The 21,177-nt window shown below is 46.0% G+C and overlaps 2 protein-coding genes across 5 annotated transcripts in view; one reads left to right on the forward strand and one right to left on the reverse strand.

Moving 5' to 3' along the window:
* Positions 1-509: 509 nt before the first annotated feature.
* dmtf1 (cyclin D binding myb-like transcription factor 1) lies at positions 510-7,703 on the forward strand. Of its 4 annotated transcripts, none has more exons than XM_076722584.1 (17): positions 510-600; positions 2,385-2,503; positions 2,987-3,082; positions 3,530-3,615; positions 3,974-4,085; positions 4,211-4,287; positions 4,374-4,531; positions 4,619-4,651; positions 4,734-4,843; positions 4,998-5,226; positions 5,297-5,448; positions 5,605-5,787; positions 5,892-5,974; positions 6,126-6,314; positions 6,453-6,662; positions 6,787-6,892; positions 7,030-7,703. In XM_076722584.1, the coding sequence occupies exons 2-17, from the start codon at positions 2,395-2,397 to the stop codon at positions 7,062-7,064; spliced, it is 1,968 nt and encodes a 655-aa protein (XP_076578699.1). In that variant the 5' UTR covers positions 510-600; positions 2,385-2,394; the 3' UTR covers positions 7,065-7,703. The 4 variants fall into 4 exon arrangements, with proteins under 4 accessions (XP_076578699.1, XP_076578700.1, XP_076578701.1 ...); XM_076722585.1 differs by having other exon boundaries at positions 518-600; positions 2,388-2,503; positions 7,030-7,701; XM_076722586.1 differs by having other exon boundaries at positions 525-600; positions 2,316-2,503; positions 7,030-7,198.
* Positions 7,704-8,680: 977 nt separating this feature from the next.
* The window catches only part of cpm (carboxypeptidase M), a 17,544-nt gene continuing 5,047 nt past the window's right edge, over positions 8,681-21,177 (reverse strand). The window contains exons 4-10 of the mRNA XM_076721741.1: positions 16,810-16,982; positions 14,321-14,420; positions 13,632-13,737; positions 12,796-12,966; positions 11,704-11,856; positions 11,426-11,574; positions 8,681-11,208 (exon numbers count right to left, since the gene is read on the reverse strand). Of these exons, the coding sequence (XP_076577856.1) occupies positions 10,939-11,208; positions 11,426-11,574; positions 11,704-11,856; positions 12,796-12,966; positions 13,632-13,737; positions 14,321-14,420; positions 16,810-16,982 (1,122 nt within the window). The 3' untranslated portion in view covers positions 8,681-10,938. The remainder of the gene's footprint in view (positions 11,209-11,425; positions 11,575-11,703; positions 11,857-12,795; positions 12,967-13,631; positions 13,738-14,320; positions 14,421-16,809; positions 16,983-21,177) is intronic.

Raw genomic sequence — 21,177 nt, forward strand, 5'->3', positions numbered from 1 at the left:
GACGCAATTGAAATGTTTTGGATTCAAAACAAATAATTACACACTTTAACCATATCATCGCAAACCAAAATGCACTTACGGGATTTTTAAACAGCTTTGGTACACACTCCAAGCTTCATCAGTGAAATTCAAGTCAAGATTATTTCCAAGTTGAAGAATTAATTTTTTACAATCAGTTAAACACTGGTTGAATTTTCTATTAAATTTTACTGTGTGTGAAATGAATAGGATACATCAGGAAGTCTGTTAAAACGAGCGAACTAAATTGATATCTAATACACAAATTCTGTTTTTTAGAATCTAAAATATACACAATCCTGAAAAAATGGTGAAAAACAATTTCCTTAATCCCGAAGTGACATCTTTAAATGTTATTGTCTTACTTTGTTCAACTAACAGTCCAAAACCAAATACGTTCAATTTACTATGACAATATAAAACACAGAAACAACTGAAAATCATCACAATTGAGAAGCTAACTTTCCATTTTACGGATAATCTTATTATCTGGCAACCCGCCGGCCCTCGGACGGCCGATCCTCCATCCTGGCACTTACCTTCATCCTGGTAACTCACAAGTCCCCGGACCAAAAACAGGAAGTAAGTAGCCAAATCAAAAGTAAAAATTCACTTTCTGTTTGGTAGTCGGAGCCGGGGGGTGCGCAGAAAGAGCTCAGAGTGGGAAAAATCAAGAAATAAACGCCGGAACACCGTCAAACCGCACACACGCCATAAGCTTCACCTTGTCGACGAACATGGCGCCGGACATTTTTCGTCTTTCATTTAGCTGGGCTGCTAGCTGGATGCCAATGGTTAGCATCAGAGCTCCATCAATAGGGGGATACTGTGTGTCTCATGGAAACGTCTTTTAACATAACCACCTTCGTGATTTTATGCATTCAGACGAGTATGGCTTGAATTGTGTCGTCGGTGTAACCAAAGGTTTTTAGATTTTAGATTCAAAGTCGCGTACATCTCTGCGTTGAATCCCATTGTTTTCGGCTGTGTGCCAAATTGCGATGCACTGACCAAACTCAATTCAAAAATAGATCGATTCTACATAGTGTTGCTGAATGACGGCAAATAACTCCTTTGCTGACTTGGATTTTAACTAAAATCTTCTTAAAAGAGATCCAGCCTCAATTTGGCTTACATACTGTCCAACAAGCACAACACATTTTAACACATTATGGTCTGTCTGCCGGGCTGGGTTGGCGCTCGTCTCAACAGTGTATGGCGGCAGAGAGTAGGTTAAAGTCAAAATATAGTTTTAGAGTTTTACTGAAATTATTGAAATGTCACTTCTCAAACGGGTTTACTGATCCTAAGTAATGATAAGTAAAACATCATAAGTACTAATGTGGGAGTTGAATGCCTGTACCTGTATGCAGTTTGGCTCTAAATAGGCATAAGTTTTGAACGGAGTTTGGTAATAGTTTAGCATTTCTCACAATCTTGCTGATTGCCAGAACTGCATTCAGTACTCATTATAGCTTGGATTTAATTTTACAGACACGATCAAGCCTCAAATTCAGCAGTACAAATGTGCTGTACAACAATCACAACATGTTTCTAGAAGTCATGGCCAGATAACACTTCAGCATTCAGTTTCCAGTAAAATGTGAGGCAGCTCATTCTGTAGGTTTGGACTTTTATTAAAATATCTGTCTTGTTTATAAATCACATCTACCCCGAATTTACCAGTCCAATCTAAGGATACGTTAAATATATTAAGTAGTGATTTTGGAGTGAAATTGCAGTGAGAGTTTATAATTTAGTTTAAAGTGGCTCAGTTTTGAAGGGAATTCTGAATGGAATAGCAACAATGCTTTTTCATGGCTTACTTATTGTGAGCTGCTATACTGTACACAACATGACTATAGAATGACCTTTAGATAATACTTTTCGTCTCTCAGCTGTCTAATATTGCTCTTCTTCACTTGGACTCAACAATATTTGCTGCTCTTGTTTCACCATAAAACTAGCATTCACTTATTTACTCCTACTCACAAGGACACTGATGATCTGTTCTCTCAGCCATAGACATGCATACAAACATTTTTTAGCATGATAGTCTTCACCCAAACAATCCCAATAATGTGATCTTGATTAATTTTGAATTCTGAAAATGAATTAAATCACACAAAACTCAGATAAATGCCTTAAAACTGAATAAATGTCCCATTTTAAGAACTAATGGTTGCCGTCTCTGCTCTCTGGTTTGTGCATTTACTGATTTTTTTGGCTTTATATCATTGCTGGGAAAATGCGATGGATATTTTTCTCTGTTTTCTGACATTTTATTGACCATACAGAAACTAATTGGCACATTGATGGATAATGAAAGTGACACCATGACACCTTCACTGAGCTTCACTGATCAGCAGGTTCACGATGAGCTCAGCGGCAGAGGACGACGAGGCCGCGGCGTTACAAAGCGTCAAGTCCGTCACGCTCACACAGGACAGCGACGGAAGCATCATACTGCACTGCCCTCCCAACGGTGGGGTCTCACACACACACAGTGTCTTTCTTCCTGTATTTTATTCACTTTTCACTCTATTTAAATCAAAGCCCATCGATCATCCACTTTGTATTAATTACAAATCGGACTGATTATGAGGAGCTGTGGAGAAAATCAATCAGAAACTATTCTGATCATCAGTTAATTAAGTCACTTTTCAAGCAATAAAGCTGAAAAATCTTATCACGTATGATAAGATGTGGCTGTAAACTGGAGCGTCGGTCAGACAAAACGAGAGATTTTAAGATTTTAGGAGAACATGATGTGAGAAAATGTGATTTTTCACTATTTTCCCACATCTTATGACATTGATTAACAGACCAGTCATGAAAATGATGAGCAGATTAATCCATAGTGAAAATAATCGTTGGCTGCAGCTTCAGTGTAAGGAAGCCTGTGGTCCTCTGATAGTCCAGAACGTGTGTGTTAAGCATGTGTGTGTGTGTGTGTGTGTGTGTGTAGATGAGGACTCGGAGCCCCTCCAGAAGAAGCTGCGTCTCTCGACAGATGAGCAGGACGACTCGGACACGCCTCAGTTCTCTGTGGTCACCTTACCGAGTGAGACGCACACATTTTACATTCGTATCACTGACGTAACATCACGACATCCACCCGAACCTCAGGGACACCAACACTTACACCGTCAGTCACACCATCAGGTACAACACACCCTCAGACGTCCCTTCAGAGACGTGAGGACCAGGCGAAGCGTCCTCAGTCTGCAGGTGTAATCTTTCCCGTGTGGAGTCGCCTCATCTAGAAACAAAAGTAACATCAGTCATCAGTTTAATCGAGTATTAATTAGTCTGTAATTGAAGGTTCACATTCACATTTGACAAAAGTTACTCATCCGTACAGCTCAGTGTAGTTTTACATTTTACATAAAGCTTGGTTTAGCCCCTTCTCAGACTCTTGGTAGTTAAAAAACTCCTACAAACTAACGAAGCTTTTGGGTGAATAAATTCTTCCCTGCAGCTGAAAAAGCTTTTTCTTTCTTCTCTTCAGTGACGGAGAACAACGAAGGCTTCGAGGTGACGATGACGGCCACAGCAGAGGCTGATCTGTCAGAGGACGGCGTCGCTCAGATTCAGGCACAGATAAACCTTCTTCTTCTTCTTCTTCTTCTTCTTCTTCTGCACCCTAAATGAACCAGACCTTTGTTTTTAGGTTTTTAAAGAGCTCATGTTATTCACTGGTTTTCTTTACAGTGCATTGGTGTCACTTTCTCACACAGTAAAAACACTGACACACGACACAGTGAGATGCACCAAACCTCATTCAAAAATCTGACAAATTAAGCTGCAAACTGATTGTTTTGCATTTCTGGGTTGATAAGTTCTTCAGATGACTGTTCGATGATTGAAGCTGTGTCATCGAGGATGAATTTGTGGTTCTGGTCTGAAAAATGTCTTTGTGTGTGTGTGTGTGTGTGTGTGTGTGTGTGTGTAGATTCTGCAGGAGGATGAGGACTCGCTCTCGCCCAATCAGAAGACAGAGGTGTCACCTGTCAGTCAGGCCTGGTTCACGACCAAAGAAGACAAAGACACGCTGGCTAACAAAGGTACAGGGAGGGGAGACCTGCAGGCAGGACTCAGGGCTGAAGCACCCTGCAGGTTTCAGGGTCGAGTTCAGTCAAGAAGTCTGAATGAACACTTGTGTTTAAGGTTCTTTTCAACATTTCTTCAGGTCACAAGTGGAAACAGGGCATGTGGTCCAAAGAGGAGATCGACATTCTAATGAGCAACATCGATCGATACGTGAAGGTGCGCTTCTTTTCCTTTTTCTGCCTGCATTTAAAGACGTCCTCTGCACACGCTACACACGTTCTGCTCGGCCGTGTGCGTTTCAGGGCCGAGGCATCGACGACCCGGCAGAGATCATTTTCGAGATGTCCAAAGAGGAGAGGAAGGATTTCTACCGCTCTGTGGCTCTGGGCTTAAACAGGCCGCTGTTCGCCGTCTACAGACGAGTTCTGCGAATGTACGACAACCGGAACCACGTCGGCAAGTGAGTCCACGAGGAAAAGGTGGCGGGAAACGAACCGCAGCTCCGCCGTTGTCTCAGTTTGAACAGTGATTTGTTTTTCTCTTTCAGGTACGCTCCTGACGAGATCGAGAAGCTGAAAGCGTGAGTCAAACCTCCGTCTGTCTCATCAAAGATGTTTTAAACAGAAGCGAGTGTGTTGTTGATGTGTGGAGTTTGTGTTCAGGCTGAGGGAGAAACACGGGAACGACTGGGCGACCATCGGAGCAGCTCTGGGTCGCAGCGCCTCGTCGGTCAAAGACCGCTGCCGGCTGATGAAGGACACCTGCAACACAGGTACGGAGCTGGATATTAGTTTTTACTTTTGACAGAGCTAGGCTAGCAGTTTCCCCCTGCTTCCAGTCTTTGTGCTAAGCTAAGCTAACACACACACATGAAGCTGATATTCATTTGTACATTTATGGATCAGTGTCATCTTTTTGTCAAACAGGTAAATGGAGCGAGGAGGAGGAGAGACGTCTCGCCGAGGTCGTGTACGAGATGGCAGGCGTGTCGCCGGGGTCAGCGGTCACTGGGGGCGTTTCCTGGGCGACAGTGGCCGATCAGGTTCGCACGCGCTCAGAGAAACAGTGTCGGTCGAAGTGGCTGAACTACCTGAACTGGAAACACAGCGGAGGAACGGAGTGGATGAAGGAGGACGACCTCAGCCTCATACGCAGGTGTGTGCGTGTGTGTGTGCACGTGTGTGTGTGTGTGTGCCAGCAGAAATAACTCCTCGGTGTGTTTCAGGATTTCGGAGCTGGAGGTGGAGGACGAGAATGAGATCAAGTGGGAGGATCTTGCAGGCGGGTGGAGCAGCGTCCGATCGCCTCAGTGGCTGCGATCCAAGTGGTGGAGCATCAAGAGACAAGTAGCCAATCACAAGGACATCCCCTTCAGCGGTACACACACACACACACACACACACACACACACACACACACACACACTCTTCCTCCTTGATATTATTAAATATGACATCATTATTATTATGACACTCACGTGTGTGTGTGTGTGTGTGTGTGTGTGTGTGTGTGTGTGTGTGTGTGTGTGTCCAGTCCTCCTGAAGGGTCTCCAGGAGCTGATGGCGTCCTCACAGACGTCATCAGGACCAGGAAGTCCCTCCTCCTCGCTCCAGATCCGACTCACCCGATTGGAGGAGAGTGGTGGCAGCCCCGCCCCCAGCTCTGTGGCCGCCCTGCAGATTCCCGTTCAGATCCCGCTGCAGATCACACACCTGGGTGAGGCTCGCTGCAGCTGTGTGTCACACTGAGCTCCGTCCTGTTTGCGTGTCTCCACGTGGACACTTGACTGATTCCTGACCGTCGGTCTGTTTGTCTGTCAGCTTCAGATTCTTCAGCAGCAGCCAGCGACAGTGAAACCATCACTCTGAACACAGGAGCCCTGCAGACCTTCGAGATCCTTCCTGTAAGGACGACCGAAGGATTTCAGCTCCAGTATACACACAGATCAGAGGACTTTGGACGATTAGAGAACTTAAATCGTCTCCGTCTTTCTTTCTGTGAAAAATGTCCTTTCTTTATTCCTAAGGGGAGTTTGCTCATCTTTTCTTTTCCAGTCCTTCCACCTGCAGCCCACTGGCACCCCGGGGACCTACTACCTCCAGACGACGTCCAATCAGGGCCTCCCTCTCAGCCTCTCCACCAGTCAGGGCCTTCCGCTCAGCTTAGCCAATAACAGCACGGTTACTCTGACGACGGGCTCCTCTCCTTCATCACACGAACACATCATCCTTCACAGTCTGTCGGTCAGTTTGGATTTGAAGTGTTTGTGGTGATTTCAGTGCTGCTCTGTGTGTACAGCAGGTAACACGTGTGTGTGTGTGTGTGTGTGTGTGTGTGCGTGTGTGTGTGTGCGTGTGTGTGTGCGTGTGTTCCCTCCTTAGTCGGACGGCCTCTGCTCCAGTGACGGGGTCATCATCCAGACTGTCACCTCTGACCCCGCATCCTCAGACCCCCTCGGCCAATCACAGCTGGTTGTGGAGACGGAAGGGCGGAGCCAGGACGACCGCCTCGAAGCCACAAGTCTCCTGGAGGGTTCAGAGAACGTTGTTGCAGAAACTCAGGAGCCAATGACGGATGGTTTCACGGACAAGGTGCAAACGTGGACCTTCAGTGTTTTCTTTAATGCAGATCCCTACTTCCTGAATAATATGATACACATGCTTTTATTTTGAAAAGACAACTAGAGATAATAAAGCAGATTTTTGTGTGTGTCAGGAGCTGAGTTCCCCCTCTGTCGAGGCTCCAGTGGTGCATTCTGGGTTAACATCTGGCAGTGCCGTGTTGATTGTGTCTCCTCCCAACATCAGCAGTACACTGACAGGTAACACACACACACACACACACACACACACACACACACTTACACACACTTACACTTGAGTAGCTATGAAGACAGCTGATCAGCTGACGGCTCGTTTTCAGCGTGACGACGTCCCTTCGCTCTCTGTCTGTCCTCAGATCCCATCTTGGAGAACCAGGAAGGCTCCGACTGAGCGGGACTCCCATCGCGGTGGATGGTGATTAAAGGCTGGACGACAGGAGGAGGCTACTTCCTGTCTCCTTCTTCTCAGCTGCTGCACAGGACATCACCACCACCTGCGAAGACACCACCCGTCTCCCGTTAAACCAGGACGTTTACGCCTGTGAAACAGACTCGGCTGACTGAAGCTTGTGAAGCTGGAAGTGTCGATAAAGCTTCGTGCTGAACCCCTGGATGAAATGTGAATGCAGCGCTGCAGGAGGCCGGCCGTCGCCGCGTCCTCGCAGCCTCCGCAGTGCCAAAGAGACTCTGAACTGACCCCCCCCCCGGACAGAATCTGAACTGACCCCCCACTCGGACAGAATCTGAACTGACCCCCCACCCGGACAGAATCTGAACTGACCCCCCACCCGGACAGAATCTGAACTGACCCCCCACCCGGACAGACTCTGAACTGACCCCCCACCCGGACAGAATCTGAACTGACCCCCCACCCGGACAGACGATTATGTCATCGAGAAACTCTGAAGTGACAAACTGAACAATTCTCCTTTTGTCAGGATTCTAAGAATAAACTGCTTCTTTTAGTTTGTCACTTTCTTTTAAATGATGATGAGCCTCATTTATTTATAATAAACTTCTTTCAGACTGGATTTGTCTCTCTGTTGTGTTTTACAGTGAATCTCTTCAGTTTTTCTTCTTGTCCTCCTAGTTTTATTTTTAAAACAGCTAAGTACAAAATATGACTTTTTCTTTGAAAGTGGAGCTAAAAACGTTTGCTAATTGCTCGACGTGAACGTTTGGGAACCAATGTGACGACAGAAAAACACTGAGAGCTCATCAAATGTCCTGCTGTCGTGGCAGCTGCAGGTGGTCCAGGTATTCTCCTGAATCCTCTTTTAGAGCCTGCGTTTGTTCACATTTTGGCAAATTAAACATTAAAAATGTGCTGAAGTGGTTCCTGTTTGCAACGTTAAAACAGCTGGAGGACTTTGACTGAAGAAAACTTTAACGTGATGATTTTAGGCAAATTCTGAAGCATCGATTTTCAGGACACTTATTCACATTAGAGGTAATTACAGCTTCAGGAACTATTTATTAAAAAGGACCTTCCTCAATATTTTTACACATCTGATTGACTTCTCTGCTGTTTGTTGTATGAATACAGAACATTTTATTTGACAGTCTGAAGTCGAGACAGAAGAAAACATGAGCTTACAAGATCTTTGGACATGTAGTTCTTCAGGAAGAACACTGGGAGGCAGTGTTGTCACGTTTTATCTCTACAGAACGGATTATTAACTGACTGATAATCAGATGTAAAATAATGTTGAGCCATCAGGCAACTGTGAATATCAACAGTTTTGTCTAATACACAAAAGTCAAAGAAGCAAAAACAGAGAAATATAGAAGTACAAATACTTACCAACACGAGGAAGATCATTGAAACTGGTTGTCAGCAGGTGGAAGCTCTGTAGGAAAAACTGGATCAGTGTTAGTGTGTTTTATTCCGTTAAATATTTCAACACATTCAACACAAAGAAATGATGATTGTGAGTCAGAACAAACATTCATGAACACCATATTTTGAGGTCTGAGGTGTTAAAACACGACACAGAGGATTGTTTTCAGAAGCAACATTTAATATCAAAGAGTACAAAAGTAGAAAAACCCGACATTTGGCAAAAATAAAGTCTGAATGAGGGAAAAAGTGCAGAAGGCCGCTGAGTTTCAGGACGAGTGGGACGTTCACTGACCTCTGACCCCACGTTAGAAGAAGCATCTCACAGCTGTGGAGCTCCTCTGAACTCGTGTGGGTGTACTCTGAGTATAAATATGTGGACTGCGTACAGATACTGTATGAGCTGTGGCTGAGGGTTCAGCTGTCCCACCTCGAAGATGGACGTCACAGGTTTGATTCCCAGTCATCACATCGTCCTGGTTTTTCATTAAACTGGTGGTTTCTAACCTTTTTGGCTTGATGTCTCCTCGTGACCCCATCAAAGCTCTGGACTTATAAGGAGCCCCTTTTTTCTATGATTTCTAAGTAATTCTGCCGTCCAGTGGGGGGTCTCAAACTGCAGGTTGGGAACTCCTGGACTAAACTGTCCTGCAGGACTGAACAGGATGGTTTAACCTCCCATATACCTGAAGTAAGCAGAAAGAACGAATGGCTGCATGAACACGTCTGATGACTCAGTTTGTTCCTCTGGGGTCCTAAACGCACCTCAGTGAGTTCACAAAGATGATTAATGTGTGACCTCACAAAGACTCACAGCTCACGTTGTCATTTTAACACTCTGCTACTGTAATGTCCTTAAATATTAGCCACTCTAAAAACAACATTCAGTCCCTGCAAGTACTACTTTCAAAGTGCTCCTCCTCCCATAGAAAATTACACGGTGCAGCTAAAACCACACTTAATGACCCTCATCGCTTCCTACGCTCCTTCACATGCTGAAACATCTCAGCGGGGAGGACGAAATCCTCAGGCAGCAGAGCTCTGTCCTCCTGTGAGCTCTTTAAATACAATCCACATTTAAGATCTGTTTATTCCTGTGAGGCTGCATAACTGAGCTCTACAGAGCAGAGAAGGGGCAGCGTGTCGCTGCACTTTGTCTTTCCAATTTCAACTTTTTGTTCTCCTGATTTTTCTTCCTGTCTTTTCCCTTAAATCAGAACTTTTTCTTATGGAATTCTTAATGGTCTTAGGATGGGGCTGAGTTAGTGTTAGGCTTCATGAGATCTGCTGTGAGGTCTGATAACAGAATTATGGTGAAATCTTGCAGCCAAATAAATAGTTTTCACTTAAACTGCTGCCATCTGAGAACCTGTGCAACCTTTCCTGTCAACTGTGTAAAAGTGAGTTTCCACCACTGACCAACAGCTAAACATCTTGACCAGTGACTGTAAATGAAGATGCCAGAATAATGAGAAATGATTATTTATTTGGTAAATATTCGGTAAGACCTACCTCTAACGACAGAAACCATCTTTGTGAAAATTTATTTGTTGCGTACTTTGATTTTTTTTAGCTTGACTCCTGCTGTCCAATCTGCTAACAGGGAGGGGTGGGATTTACGACTTACGCTACAGCTGGGCCACCGGGGGGGGGGTGGAGATGATTCGAGCCGTCACATCGTCCATCTTTATATACAGTCACTGGTCTTGGTCTCAGTCTGAGTTAAACCTCTGATGGAGAGTAAACTGCCCCACAGATGATAAATGGTTTATGAGACCGGAGTCTAGTTAGCAAACCTGCTTGCTAGGCTGTTGAGACTAGCGTTAGCATGTTCCCAGGTCATTGCATATTAGCTGTTAGCGCTCCAGTTACAGTACTTTGTCAGTTATTACCGTATGATTTTATATGACACAGAACAAATGCTAAATGCTGTATGTCCTGGTACACAAGCTGGCAAGTTAGCAAGCCAGCTAGCTTAGCCATTTTGACACAAGTAATTGCAATGTTGCCGGCTGCTAGCTTGTTAGCTTGTCAGCTAGAGTAGCTCACCTTTTACACGGTAGATGTTTTGACTGAGCATAGCAGGAAAAACACAGGTGTTACTAAACATTATCAGCAGCTCTGTTCTGTTCAAGTGTCCCCGTAAACCATGACGCTGTGAAAATGTCCTCTGTGGAAAAGGCCTGTGAGGAGTCACCCGAAGCTTCCAGAACCACATATCTGGCGAGGACACCAGTGACCAGGGCTTACAGTCCACCCCGGATCACCCCTTCGCCCTCAAATTACAGTCTTCCAGTGGAGATGAAGCTGGTGATGAGTGCTTTACCCAAATTCCAGACTTCAAAATGCCTCTTCAGAAACCTCTGACAGACAACGTGCTCTTGGTACTTGTTTTCTTGGAGGTCGCTGGGAGCACCAGGTCGCTTCAGTCAATCAGGGATCGTAGCACCGCCACCAGGCCGAGCCCCACGCTGAGCCCCGTGGATGTGGGCCTGGTGACGGCTCCGTCTGCCCCCAGGTGTAATGTGCTGTTACAGGAAGGGGTGGGGAGGGCTTGGGAGAGGTTAACTGGTGTGCGCCTGGTCGTCTTGGTTACATGACGTAACAGGAAGTCGTGTTTCATGGCGGAGTAGTTATCAGGACCATACGGGATGTTAAGTGTCTCCGTTAAAACCTCGTGACCCGGGTACGTCACCTGTCAATCACAGAGACCAGAAGTTAGTGTCACATGACCGTTTAAGTGTAACAAACGTGTTGTCATATAACTGCTCGTCGCAGTAACTTCACACCCTGACAAACATGTTCAGACTGCTACTCCGCTAAGCTAGTTAGCTCTGCCAGGAGCATCAAAACTGAAACTACTGCTTTTCTGTGGTAAAACGTTTTAAAAACAGAATCACTGCGTTGGTTACTGTGAAGCTGTAGTTTCCCGGCAGCAGCAGTCTGTAGTATTCTCCATGCTGATTGGTCCTGAACGGACACATATTCCTGCGACCTCTGACCTCCACCACTGCATTCTGGACTGGCAGCCCGGAGCCATCGAACACACGACCTTTGACCCCTGAACACGAACACATACACACAGGTAGGTGATTATTAACTGACCCTGGTTCAGTTCCAGTTTAACACCAGAGAGAGGTACAGGTGATCACAGACAGGTGATGAGACGGACAGGCAGACAGGTACTGACCCAGGTGGACCTGCTGGATGAAGGCCAGCAGCGCCTTCCTGTTCTCCGTCCACAGAGCAGGAAGTTGTTCAACTGGAGGAAACTTGCAGCAGGAAACCTCCAGAGTCAACTCCAAACACTGAGCCCACACATAGTTATAGTCCTGCATCCCACCTGCACACACACACACACACACACACACACACACACACACACACACACAGACACAGACACACACACACACACACAGACACAGACACACACACACACACACACACACACACATTCAGATTCAAACAGAAACTGTGTGTTTATCTGAAATTAATTCACACACTCTGGCTCCGTAGGAACAAGTATCCTTTGTGACAACAGTGTGTGGAGACAGTTGGACATTCAGTCAGTCGCTGTCAGGGCGCTGCTGAGCTGCCATTTCCTAGAATTTTACACATCTCAAAAAGACGTTGTGGTTAAATTATGTGGGCATGAGAGGATCAGTCAAAACGGGCAGAAACACGCTTGTGCACGTGTTCAGTTTCCTCAGGTAACGCTGCTGTCAGTGAGGCGATCGAGGTGCAGCGATCAGGTTTCAGCCATGTTTCTGCCTCTAGGATCCGTCTCATCGCAGTCCTGAGGCCTTTATGTAGAAAGTAAAGGTTTGGAGGCTGCAGGTTTGCAGCACATTCAGCTTTCACTCAGGAGTTTTCATCCTTGTTCAAATAAAGTGAACTTTATTTGAACAAGGACAACCTGCCACACTGCTGCTCTGGAGTCAAACATGGCGGTTTGGCCTCAGGTGATACATACATCTGAGACATGACGCTGAGGTCCGCGTCCTCTCGTGTGCACAGAGCGACAACTGACGCACCACAGAATCAAACGCTGTGCACAGAGGACGGACTGACAGCCGCGTGGACGTCCGTCGGAACCGCGATGCATCAGTAATAACATGTTGCACAAAACCCCACAAAGCACGCAGCTGCAAACGCTGCACTGCTATTTCCACCAGTTTCACATTTAACTGTAAAATGACCCGACAGAAAGAACAGCATGTCAGGGAGTCCTGTCCCTGCACTGCATGCTGGGAGGCCAACGAGCTCATTCTGGCATGCTGACCTATCAGAGGATACCACTGGTATCCGTTGGTGATGCCGTCCAGGAACGGTCTGCCGTCGTTGCAGCGGTCGCCGTGGTGCATGGAGGCGTGGTTGTGGGAGTACACCTTGGCCAGGTGAACGAACACGTCGTCATCAGGGGCGATGCTGGCTCCGCCCACCTGCTCGCTCCCTGAAAACACGGAGGAAAGTCATTTTTCCAACATAAACGGTGACTTTTAGAGTGTTTTTTGGAGAAACTGAAGGCTTTTTGACTTTCCATCATCAGGTCAAAGTTTCAGTTTGTTGATATATCTGGATAATTTGACTGAATAAAACCCAAAATCCACTTAGATCTGGAGGATGGACTTAAATTAAAGAGCTTTTGTGATTTGTCAGAGAGGCTGCTGGTTTTCTCCGAGCTACATTTGCCTTGTTGTCTTCTTAAACGGCACCATGCTGAGTCAAAAAAAAAAAAGAAAAAGATCTCGGTTCTGATCCCAGTGTGTGGTCAAGCTGCTGAACTGAACTCGTTTATTTATCTGACGCTGCTAAACAACGTCATGGGACTGAGTCTAAAAGCCTGTTTCCTGCCTCTCTTGCTCTGCTTTGCCCTCATATGAAGGAAAACTAATCTTAAAAAAACACATTCACCAAAGCGCGCTCACTGGACGGCTGTGGACCACCAGCTTTGGTCTCATTTTCATGGAGTTATTGTCTTAGTTTTGTTTCACTTTGAGCCTCCAGTTTAGAGTCGTGTCCCCTCACATGTGGAGTCAGATTGAATTTAAAGCAGAAACCACAGTTTGTGTGTGTGTGTGTGTGTGTGTGTGTGTGTGTGTGTGTGTGTGTGTTTACCTCCGTTGCTGTTGTCGTAGGGATAACTGGCCACCAGCGCTCCACCATGAAGGTTGGCGGAGAGAACAAAACTTTCAGTCCTCAACCAGCCAATCACAGCTCTGACCTGAAACACATAACACAGTGAACAACCAATCACAGAGCAGACTTAAAACGCATCATACTTTGGATGTTGTTCACTGGATAAGGCTGGCGATACTCTGAATTTTGTTTATTCGTTGCAGAAGTTTTATTAAATCCTCTGAAAAGACCAAAACCAACATGTCAGCCCGCCTCTCAACACATTCTGACTTCCTGTCTGTGGCTCTCAGCTTCAAGCCCATTGGTTCCTACTTTAAAAACACCTCACAAGTACATTGTTTAAAAAAAGTTCAGTAATTTCCTCAATCAGCTGCTCACTGAAGTTTTTAATCAAACTGGAGGAAATAGAGCTTTTGTTGGGGACTATTTTCAGCGGTGGATGAACCCATGTTTGGTGCTGTAGGGAGTGTTTGTGGCAATGCACGTTCTTGAGTTTAATTCTCTGAACTCCCAGCTGCCTCGTTTCCTTCCAAACTTTTTTGTGGATATCTTCACAGACAGGCTGCTGTGGATCATAAAAGACGTGTCACTTCTCAACCTCCTAAATTAGCCTCTCTTCATCCACGTTGACACACAAACACAGGGACAGAAAAAAGCAGGCGACCAACCTCCGCCTCCCGCTTCCTGTCGTCGAGCTGCTGCTGCCTTCGGAGACCGGCGAACGCATCAGGGAAGTTCCTGTTCAGATCAATGCCGTTATGGTTGAACCTGAAACAGACAGAGAGACGGAGACAGACTGTGCTGGATTACTGTGGACTGACTCAACAACACAACAGCAGGTTTTTGGCGTTAGAGGTCAGCAGCGTAAACCTAAACCTAAAACGCAGATGTTAAGCAGATATAATGTTCACCATGTTGGCAGGCGCCAGCAGTAATGTGGTCATTGTACCAGACGCTGTGGTGAAGAGGGAGCTGAGCCTGAAGGCTTCTACCCTCCAACCTTCACCTACAGTCATGAGCTTCGGGTAGTGACCGAAAGAGTGAGATCACAGATACGAGCAGCTGAAATAAGTTTATTCTGAAGGTGTCTGGACTCGGCCTTTGGAGATGAAGTGAGGAGTGTAGACATCCAGAAGGATCTCGGAGTAGAGACGCTGCTGGATGCTGTTGAAGAGACCAGCTGAGGCGGTTCAGGCATCTGATCAGGATCCTCCTGGGTGCCTTCCTTTGGAGGTTATCCAGGCACGTCCAACTGGAGAAAACCCCAGGGTCGACCCAGAACTCACTGGAGGGATTATTTATGTCATCTGACCTGGAAAAACCTCAGGATCCTCCAGGAGGAGCTGGAAAACGCTGCCTAGTCTGCTGACACATTTTGACCCGACGAGGGCGCTAAATCAGATGTTGAGAAATCAAAGCTATTACTCAAAGCCACAAAAGCCGACCTCATGCTGGAGGAAAAGTCTCCATGATTCATCATCTGGGAACCACCAACGTACAAGACTTTTCTGCAATCGACCAATAGATGATGAGATATTTCAGTCTAAAACAACGGAACAACGTTAAAACCTCTCAAAACCTCGTTCTCTGGTTCCAGCTGATTTGCTGATTTTCTATCATTGTTCATTAAGAAAAAAGCAGTTTGCAAACATTGCTCTCATCTCTCAATCGCTGTGATGCCGATCAGCGACCGGCATATTTTCGTTCTTTTTTGGTCATTTTCTAGATGATTCCTCCGTTTAGTCCGTCCAAGACAAACAGCAGCTGCTGCCGAGGCTCCCATGGGCAAGGCACTCCTGTTGAAAAGTGTTTCCCACGACCTACTGACGACCTCCAGGAAGTGAGTGTGTCTTTATTTATACAGCGGAGTCACAGAACAGAACCTTTGACCTCCACAGAGGACAGTGCAGAGACAGCTCGTGATGTTCACTGTGAATACGACACGAACGGCAAAAACCAAACACGAAAAAGACGATCAAGGACAAGTTCAACGCCCAGAGCGAGTTATTGGTCGTTACTGTAAACATTCTTCCCCCAACGAGGGTTTTTGTTGTTGTATTTTGTTGTTTATGTTTATTTCTGCTGTGAAGTTGGACATTTTAACATGGAGGTCTATGGGGAGTGACTCACTTTTGGAGCCAGCCTCAAGTGGCCATTTGAGGAACTGCAGTTTCTGTCTTGGGCCTCATTTTTCAGCCTCGTGGGGTTTGATGTTTGGGTCGAATCGTTTATCAGTGAGGAGAAATTTTACCTTAGAATGAGTTTGTTTACTGTTGACACGTTTAGTACATGTTGCTGCTAATAGTTGGTGTCAAACTGGTGAAATAATTTAATCTCATTGGCTGATTTTTACACCTTGAGTTGTTCGAGTGAAACGTTTCCTTCTACGGTTTGGAAAGTGGTGACCTCAAACAGACCACACACACACACACACACGCACACGCACACACACGCACGCACGCACGCACGCACGCACGCACGCACGCACGCACGCACGCACGCACGCACGCACCAAACCTACCAGACCGCAACCCTGAAAGGTAACGGTTAAAACCTTCGTGAGTGCCCATAATGAGACTGTGTGAACAGATTGACGTCCCCACAATCTGATTAATACAATAACATGGACACACACCTCTGCACGGTACATTAGCAGAAGTCAAAACACTTATAATTAGATACTTTTACCGTGATTGTAATCTGTGTATACGTGTGTGTATGTGTGTGTGTGTGTGTGTGTGTGTGTGTGTGTGTGATACAGATCCACAGTGTGTGTCTGGTTTCCTGCCTATCAGAGTGTTTTGGGCGTTGGAGCGTTGCTTAGTTTAGTCTATACACAACAATCATGATGGCTACAAGTGTGTGTGTGTGTGTGTGTGTTCTTAAGCCTTTAAAGTCTTGTTTTGACAAGGTCTGACACACAGACACACAGACAGACACACACACACACACACACACACACACACACACACACACAGATGACGGGTTTGTGGCAGACCAGAAGCGGCTCTTTTTTAATTCTTTTTAATCTTAAAGAAGCTCCTCAACGATGCTGCAATCAATATTTTCTATTAACAACTGATCACATGACTCCTTGTTTGTGAAAGGGTTTGAACGGTGTGTGTGTGTGTGTGTGCGTGTGTGCGTGTGTGTGTACCTGCCCTGGCTGTACTGGCAGTCTGTGTCTGACGCGTCGAAGCCGTCGGGGTTCATCGTCGGCAGGACGTGGATGCGCGTGCTGTTCAGTAGCTGCAATGACCACGTCTCGTTGTTATGATAACCGCGCACCAGGTCATCAATTAGCTGTAGCAGCAGCTCCCGGCCAAGAACCTACACACACACACACACACACACACACACACACACACACACACACACACACACCATTTTAACAGAAGTTAAGGTTGATCAAAGGTATAAATTCAATCTGAATAAGAATCATTTCTGAGCTTAATTTGGCTCAAAGTTGAATGAAGTTTGGTGCTTTAGAATGACACAGTTATCAGCAGTTTCCTGCTGTCGCTGCTGCTCAGTTTCATGCTTTCATTCATTCATTTCTACCCAATATCTGTTTGTGAACATGACTCAGTGAGCCGGCGTGTTCTCTCCTGATGGAAAACAGCGGGGGAGGAAGTGATGTCGTGAGTCAGCGAGGAATCGAAACGCGATCCGGAGACGAGTCAGAGGCTGCTCCGAGGCAGGTGGCTGATTGGACGGTGGAGTGAGAATTAGAAAAAAAAAAAAACTTTGTGAATGAATGAGAGCCTCAGGGGGGAGAAAGAGAGAAGGGTGGGAAAGGTGTGTGTGTACAAAGCCGCCACACACACGCACACACGCACATGTCCGGACTAGCTCTGCCTCCAGCCATCATTTTATTTTCCTCCAACACTCGTCTTAACCGTCTCTCTCTTTGTGTTTCACATCTATCCTCAACTGCTGTTGTCCAAAAACTACTAAAACACAGCAGTGAGCCTCACTGCTGACATGTTCAGTCATGACCATGAACACACACACTGTAGTTTATTCACACCGTCCTGCTGCCACAAATACTCCGTAAAGCAGCAAATGTGGATTAATCCGCCGCTGAAAACAGTCCCCAACAAACGCTCCATTTCCTCCTCTTTGATATAAACAGTGAGTGGCTTTAAAGTGCATCACTGAACCCAGGGCTCACCGAGGACACACACCTCTCCTCCGTCACTGATTACAGTTCCCATCAGAAACACGCTGATGGATGGGAGGACGGGGAAGTTTCCCTCTAACTTCAAGCCTGTTTAGACAACAGGATGAAAGCAGCCCCGTGCTGTTTACGCGGCTGTGCATTAGCAGATGTAAGCTAACGTCGCAGGAAGTAAAGGTGGGCCTCACTTGGATCAGTTAAAATGTCCCCAGAAACAATAACAGCTCCAGAGAGCAGTTTGAGCATCTTTCAGCACAGGAAGCCCTCGCTGCCTCTCGCCTACACACACAAACACACACTGTTCTTCTCTGCAGAACTCACACAATCAACGGCAGAAAGCAGCACGATGCTGTGAGCAGATAAGTGTTGAGAGGCTGCGTGCTGTTATGTCATTCGCCGACTCTGTGAGCTCGGCTGGCTTCATCGACTCCTCGCGTGATTCAAGACTTTAAACTTCTTTGCCACATCGACTTTGTCAGCGCGCTCCTCCGGGGCTGCAGCTAATGAATATCCTCATTATCAGTTAGCCTCCAGGTTACTTCCACGATTTTAGTCTATAAAATGCCAAAAAATGTGAAAAACGCTCGTCACGATTTCCCAGAGCCCAAAGTGACACTTTCACATAGCTTCTTCTGTCCAAGCGACAGTCCAAAGCACAAAGACTCTTCATTTGCTGTCATAACAGATAAAGACAAGCAGCAAATCCTCACATTTAAGAAGCTAAAACCACAGAATATTTGGCATTTTTGCTTAAAAAGCTGCTGAAAGCTGCCAATTTATGTTCTGACTAATCGATTGATCGGCTAATCATTACAGCTCCAGAACCAAGTCGTTGACATATTCCAGTCTTTAATAACCACAGATGTGACCAGCAGGCGTTTGGGACATATATTTCGAGGTTGTTCTGCGATAATGATACTCGTGTGAACAAATCACTTCCACATGACTGGAGTCTCTTTTTGGAACTGACCCGCCTCCGTGACGTCGCGTATCCAATGTAACTCCTCCACCGTGGAGGTGGTAGAACTGTTACCTTCGCTTTCAGCCATCTTTGTTATTGTTGTTGTCACCGCTCGCGAGCACGGGTGTGAATCTGCAGCACCAGCTGAGAAATGTGCTGATGTGACAGCGGAGATAAGATCAGGCTTCAGGATGAATCCCAGCACGCTGGAGGAGCTGAGGGTGAAGTCAGCTGTTTGGTTAATGAGTGAGGCGAGTGAATGGTGTCTCTGTGTAAACTTAAAGTAGTGTTGTTGAAATGGAGATGAAAGACGTGACTGAACTCATTATCGGCGATATCAGCAAACAGACTCACACACAGAAGCAGCGAACTGCTGACATTCCTGCTGCCGGCTGAGCGACGTGCTGCCTGAACCGGACGGTGTTTGCAGCGCTGCCCGCCTGAACGTCACGTAACCGCCGTCTCTCTGAGGGTTTGATGTTCTGCCGCACAGCGGGCGCTGTTTGCTTCATGTGGTTAAAGTTTGGCTAAACAAACACAGTTTCCCACCAGAGACCAGATGCATAATCGCAGCATGCCTACAAAAACCATCCAGACACAAGTTCCTACACAAGCAGCATTATTTCTAAGAACAGAAGTATGTGGACACTCGAACATTACACCCATAAGTGACACCACAGCCATTAATCTGCTGCTAGAGGTCATTAAGATTCATCCTCTGGGAGCCATGAACGCCTCCACAAACTTTAACGGTATTCTATTCAGGATAAGTTCAGATGTTTTTCAGTCTGGACTGAAGTGACGGGAAGAGCAACGATCAGTGAGACATCATTTGTTTCGGTTGTTTCGCTGCTTGTTTATCATTTTTACACCCTGAACGTCCATCTGTGTCATACCGATCCAAAGTGAATTGATTATTATGTCAAAGAACTGTCGGAGGATGATCTCAGCTAGCGTCAGTTAGCATAGATCAAAGAGCAGCTCATGGTAAACCGATGCACTGACTGTTTGCAGAGATGTTTTTTGAGCCTCGTCCAAGTCATGTCTCAAATCTTTGAGATGTTCGCGACAGATTGGCTGAGCTCGAGGAGGCAAAACTACACTCAGGAAACATTTTTAAAATATTTCTGTGCCACAAATTTGAGCCCTCAGACATTCAAGTTTCAAGTTTTCAAGTTTTGCCAGCTTCATGTTTTCAGCCTGCAGCAACACTGCTGTGATTCTGACTCTCATCATTGTTGTTTCCAACTTATTGATGTGACATTATGTCCATGTTGTGTTTACATCAGTCTTAAAGGAGCTGATGTCTGCTCAGCTTCGAGCATCTTTCAGCAGCTTCTGGTCAGATTTCACACGATGTCCTGAGTGTGTTCCTGCTCCCAGAGGACGAACGCTTTTGACTTTGATCACTCACTAACTTTTAATCGAGCGACACCCTCAAGCTATGTTTTCAGCTCCACTGCTGGTGCACGAGGGCTCTAAGGAGTCCTGAATCATGAACATGTTGATGGTTTTGTCCAAAACTGTTGAACTGCAGCTTGTAATGAACTGTGCTGCCTCCAGGGGGCCGAATCAGGAATAAGACAGAAGACAGAAAGAACTGAAAGAGTCGGCCGTGTGATCCAGGTCTCTGCTTCATCTCTGTATTGTTGTCACCAATGAAACTAAATGATCTTCTCAGAGTAAGCGAGGTCATGAAGTGTGTTTGTTCGTCAGACTCACAGGAAACAAACTCATTTCCCACAGGAAGACGTTTTTTGGGAACTGCTCACATAAACACACACAGCAGACAATGATCTCTACACGACACCTTTTCAGCTTTTCCACAGAGGCCAGGTCCTGCTGTTACAATGTGTGTGTGTGTGTGTGTGTGTGTGTGTGTGTGTGTGTGTGTGTGTGTGTGTGTGTGTGTGTGTGTGTGTGCGTGAGTGGACTCAGTGAAAAGGCCTTTTTCTGGAGGTTTCCTCTGAACCGACACACTCCACTGACTGTGTTTGCTGACTGTGTGTGTGTGTGTGTTTGTGTGTGTGTGTGTGTGTGTGTGTGTGTGTGTGACTGTGTGTCCAGGCGTGACTTGTCTATTTAAGGACATTTCCATTGACTTTCACACACACACACGCAGCGTGAGATTACTTCCTCCATCCTCTGAAGGGTTACAGGAGGTGATGAGTTCAGACGAGCATCTGAAGTTAAAGCTCTTTTCTCTCAGTGAGTCGTCGCTGTCAGTTACCGCCGCTGCTCCTGTCGTGATGTGTAATATTTTAATGTTGACTCAGCGTACTGCCCATTTTCAACTCACACACACACACACACACACACACACACACACACACACACACACACTCACACACACACACACACACACGCTGTCAGTCGCCTGAATA

This window comes from Chaetodon auriga, chromosome 22 (genome assembly GCF_051107435.1).
Source record: "Chaetodon auriga isolate fChaAug3 chromosome 22, fChaAug3.hap1, whole genome shotgun sequence".
Taxonomy (NCBI): Eukaryota; Metazoa; Chordata; class Actinopteri; order Chaetodontiformes; family Chaetodontidae; genus Chaetodon; species Chaetodon auriga.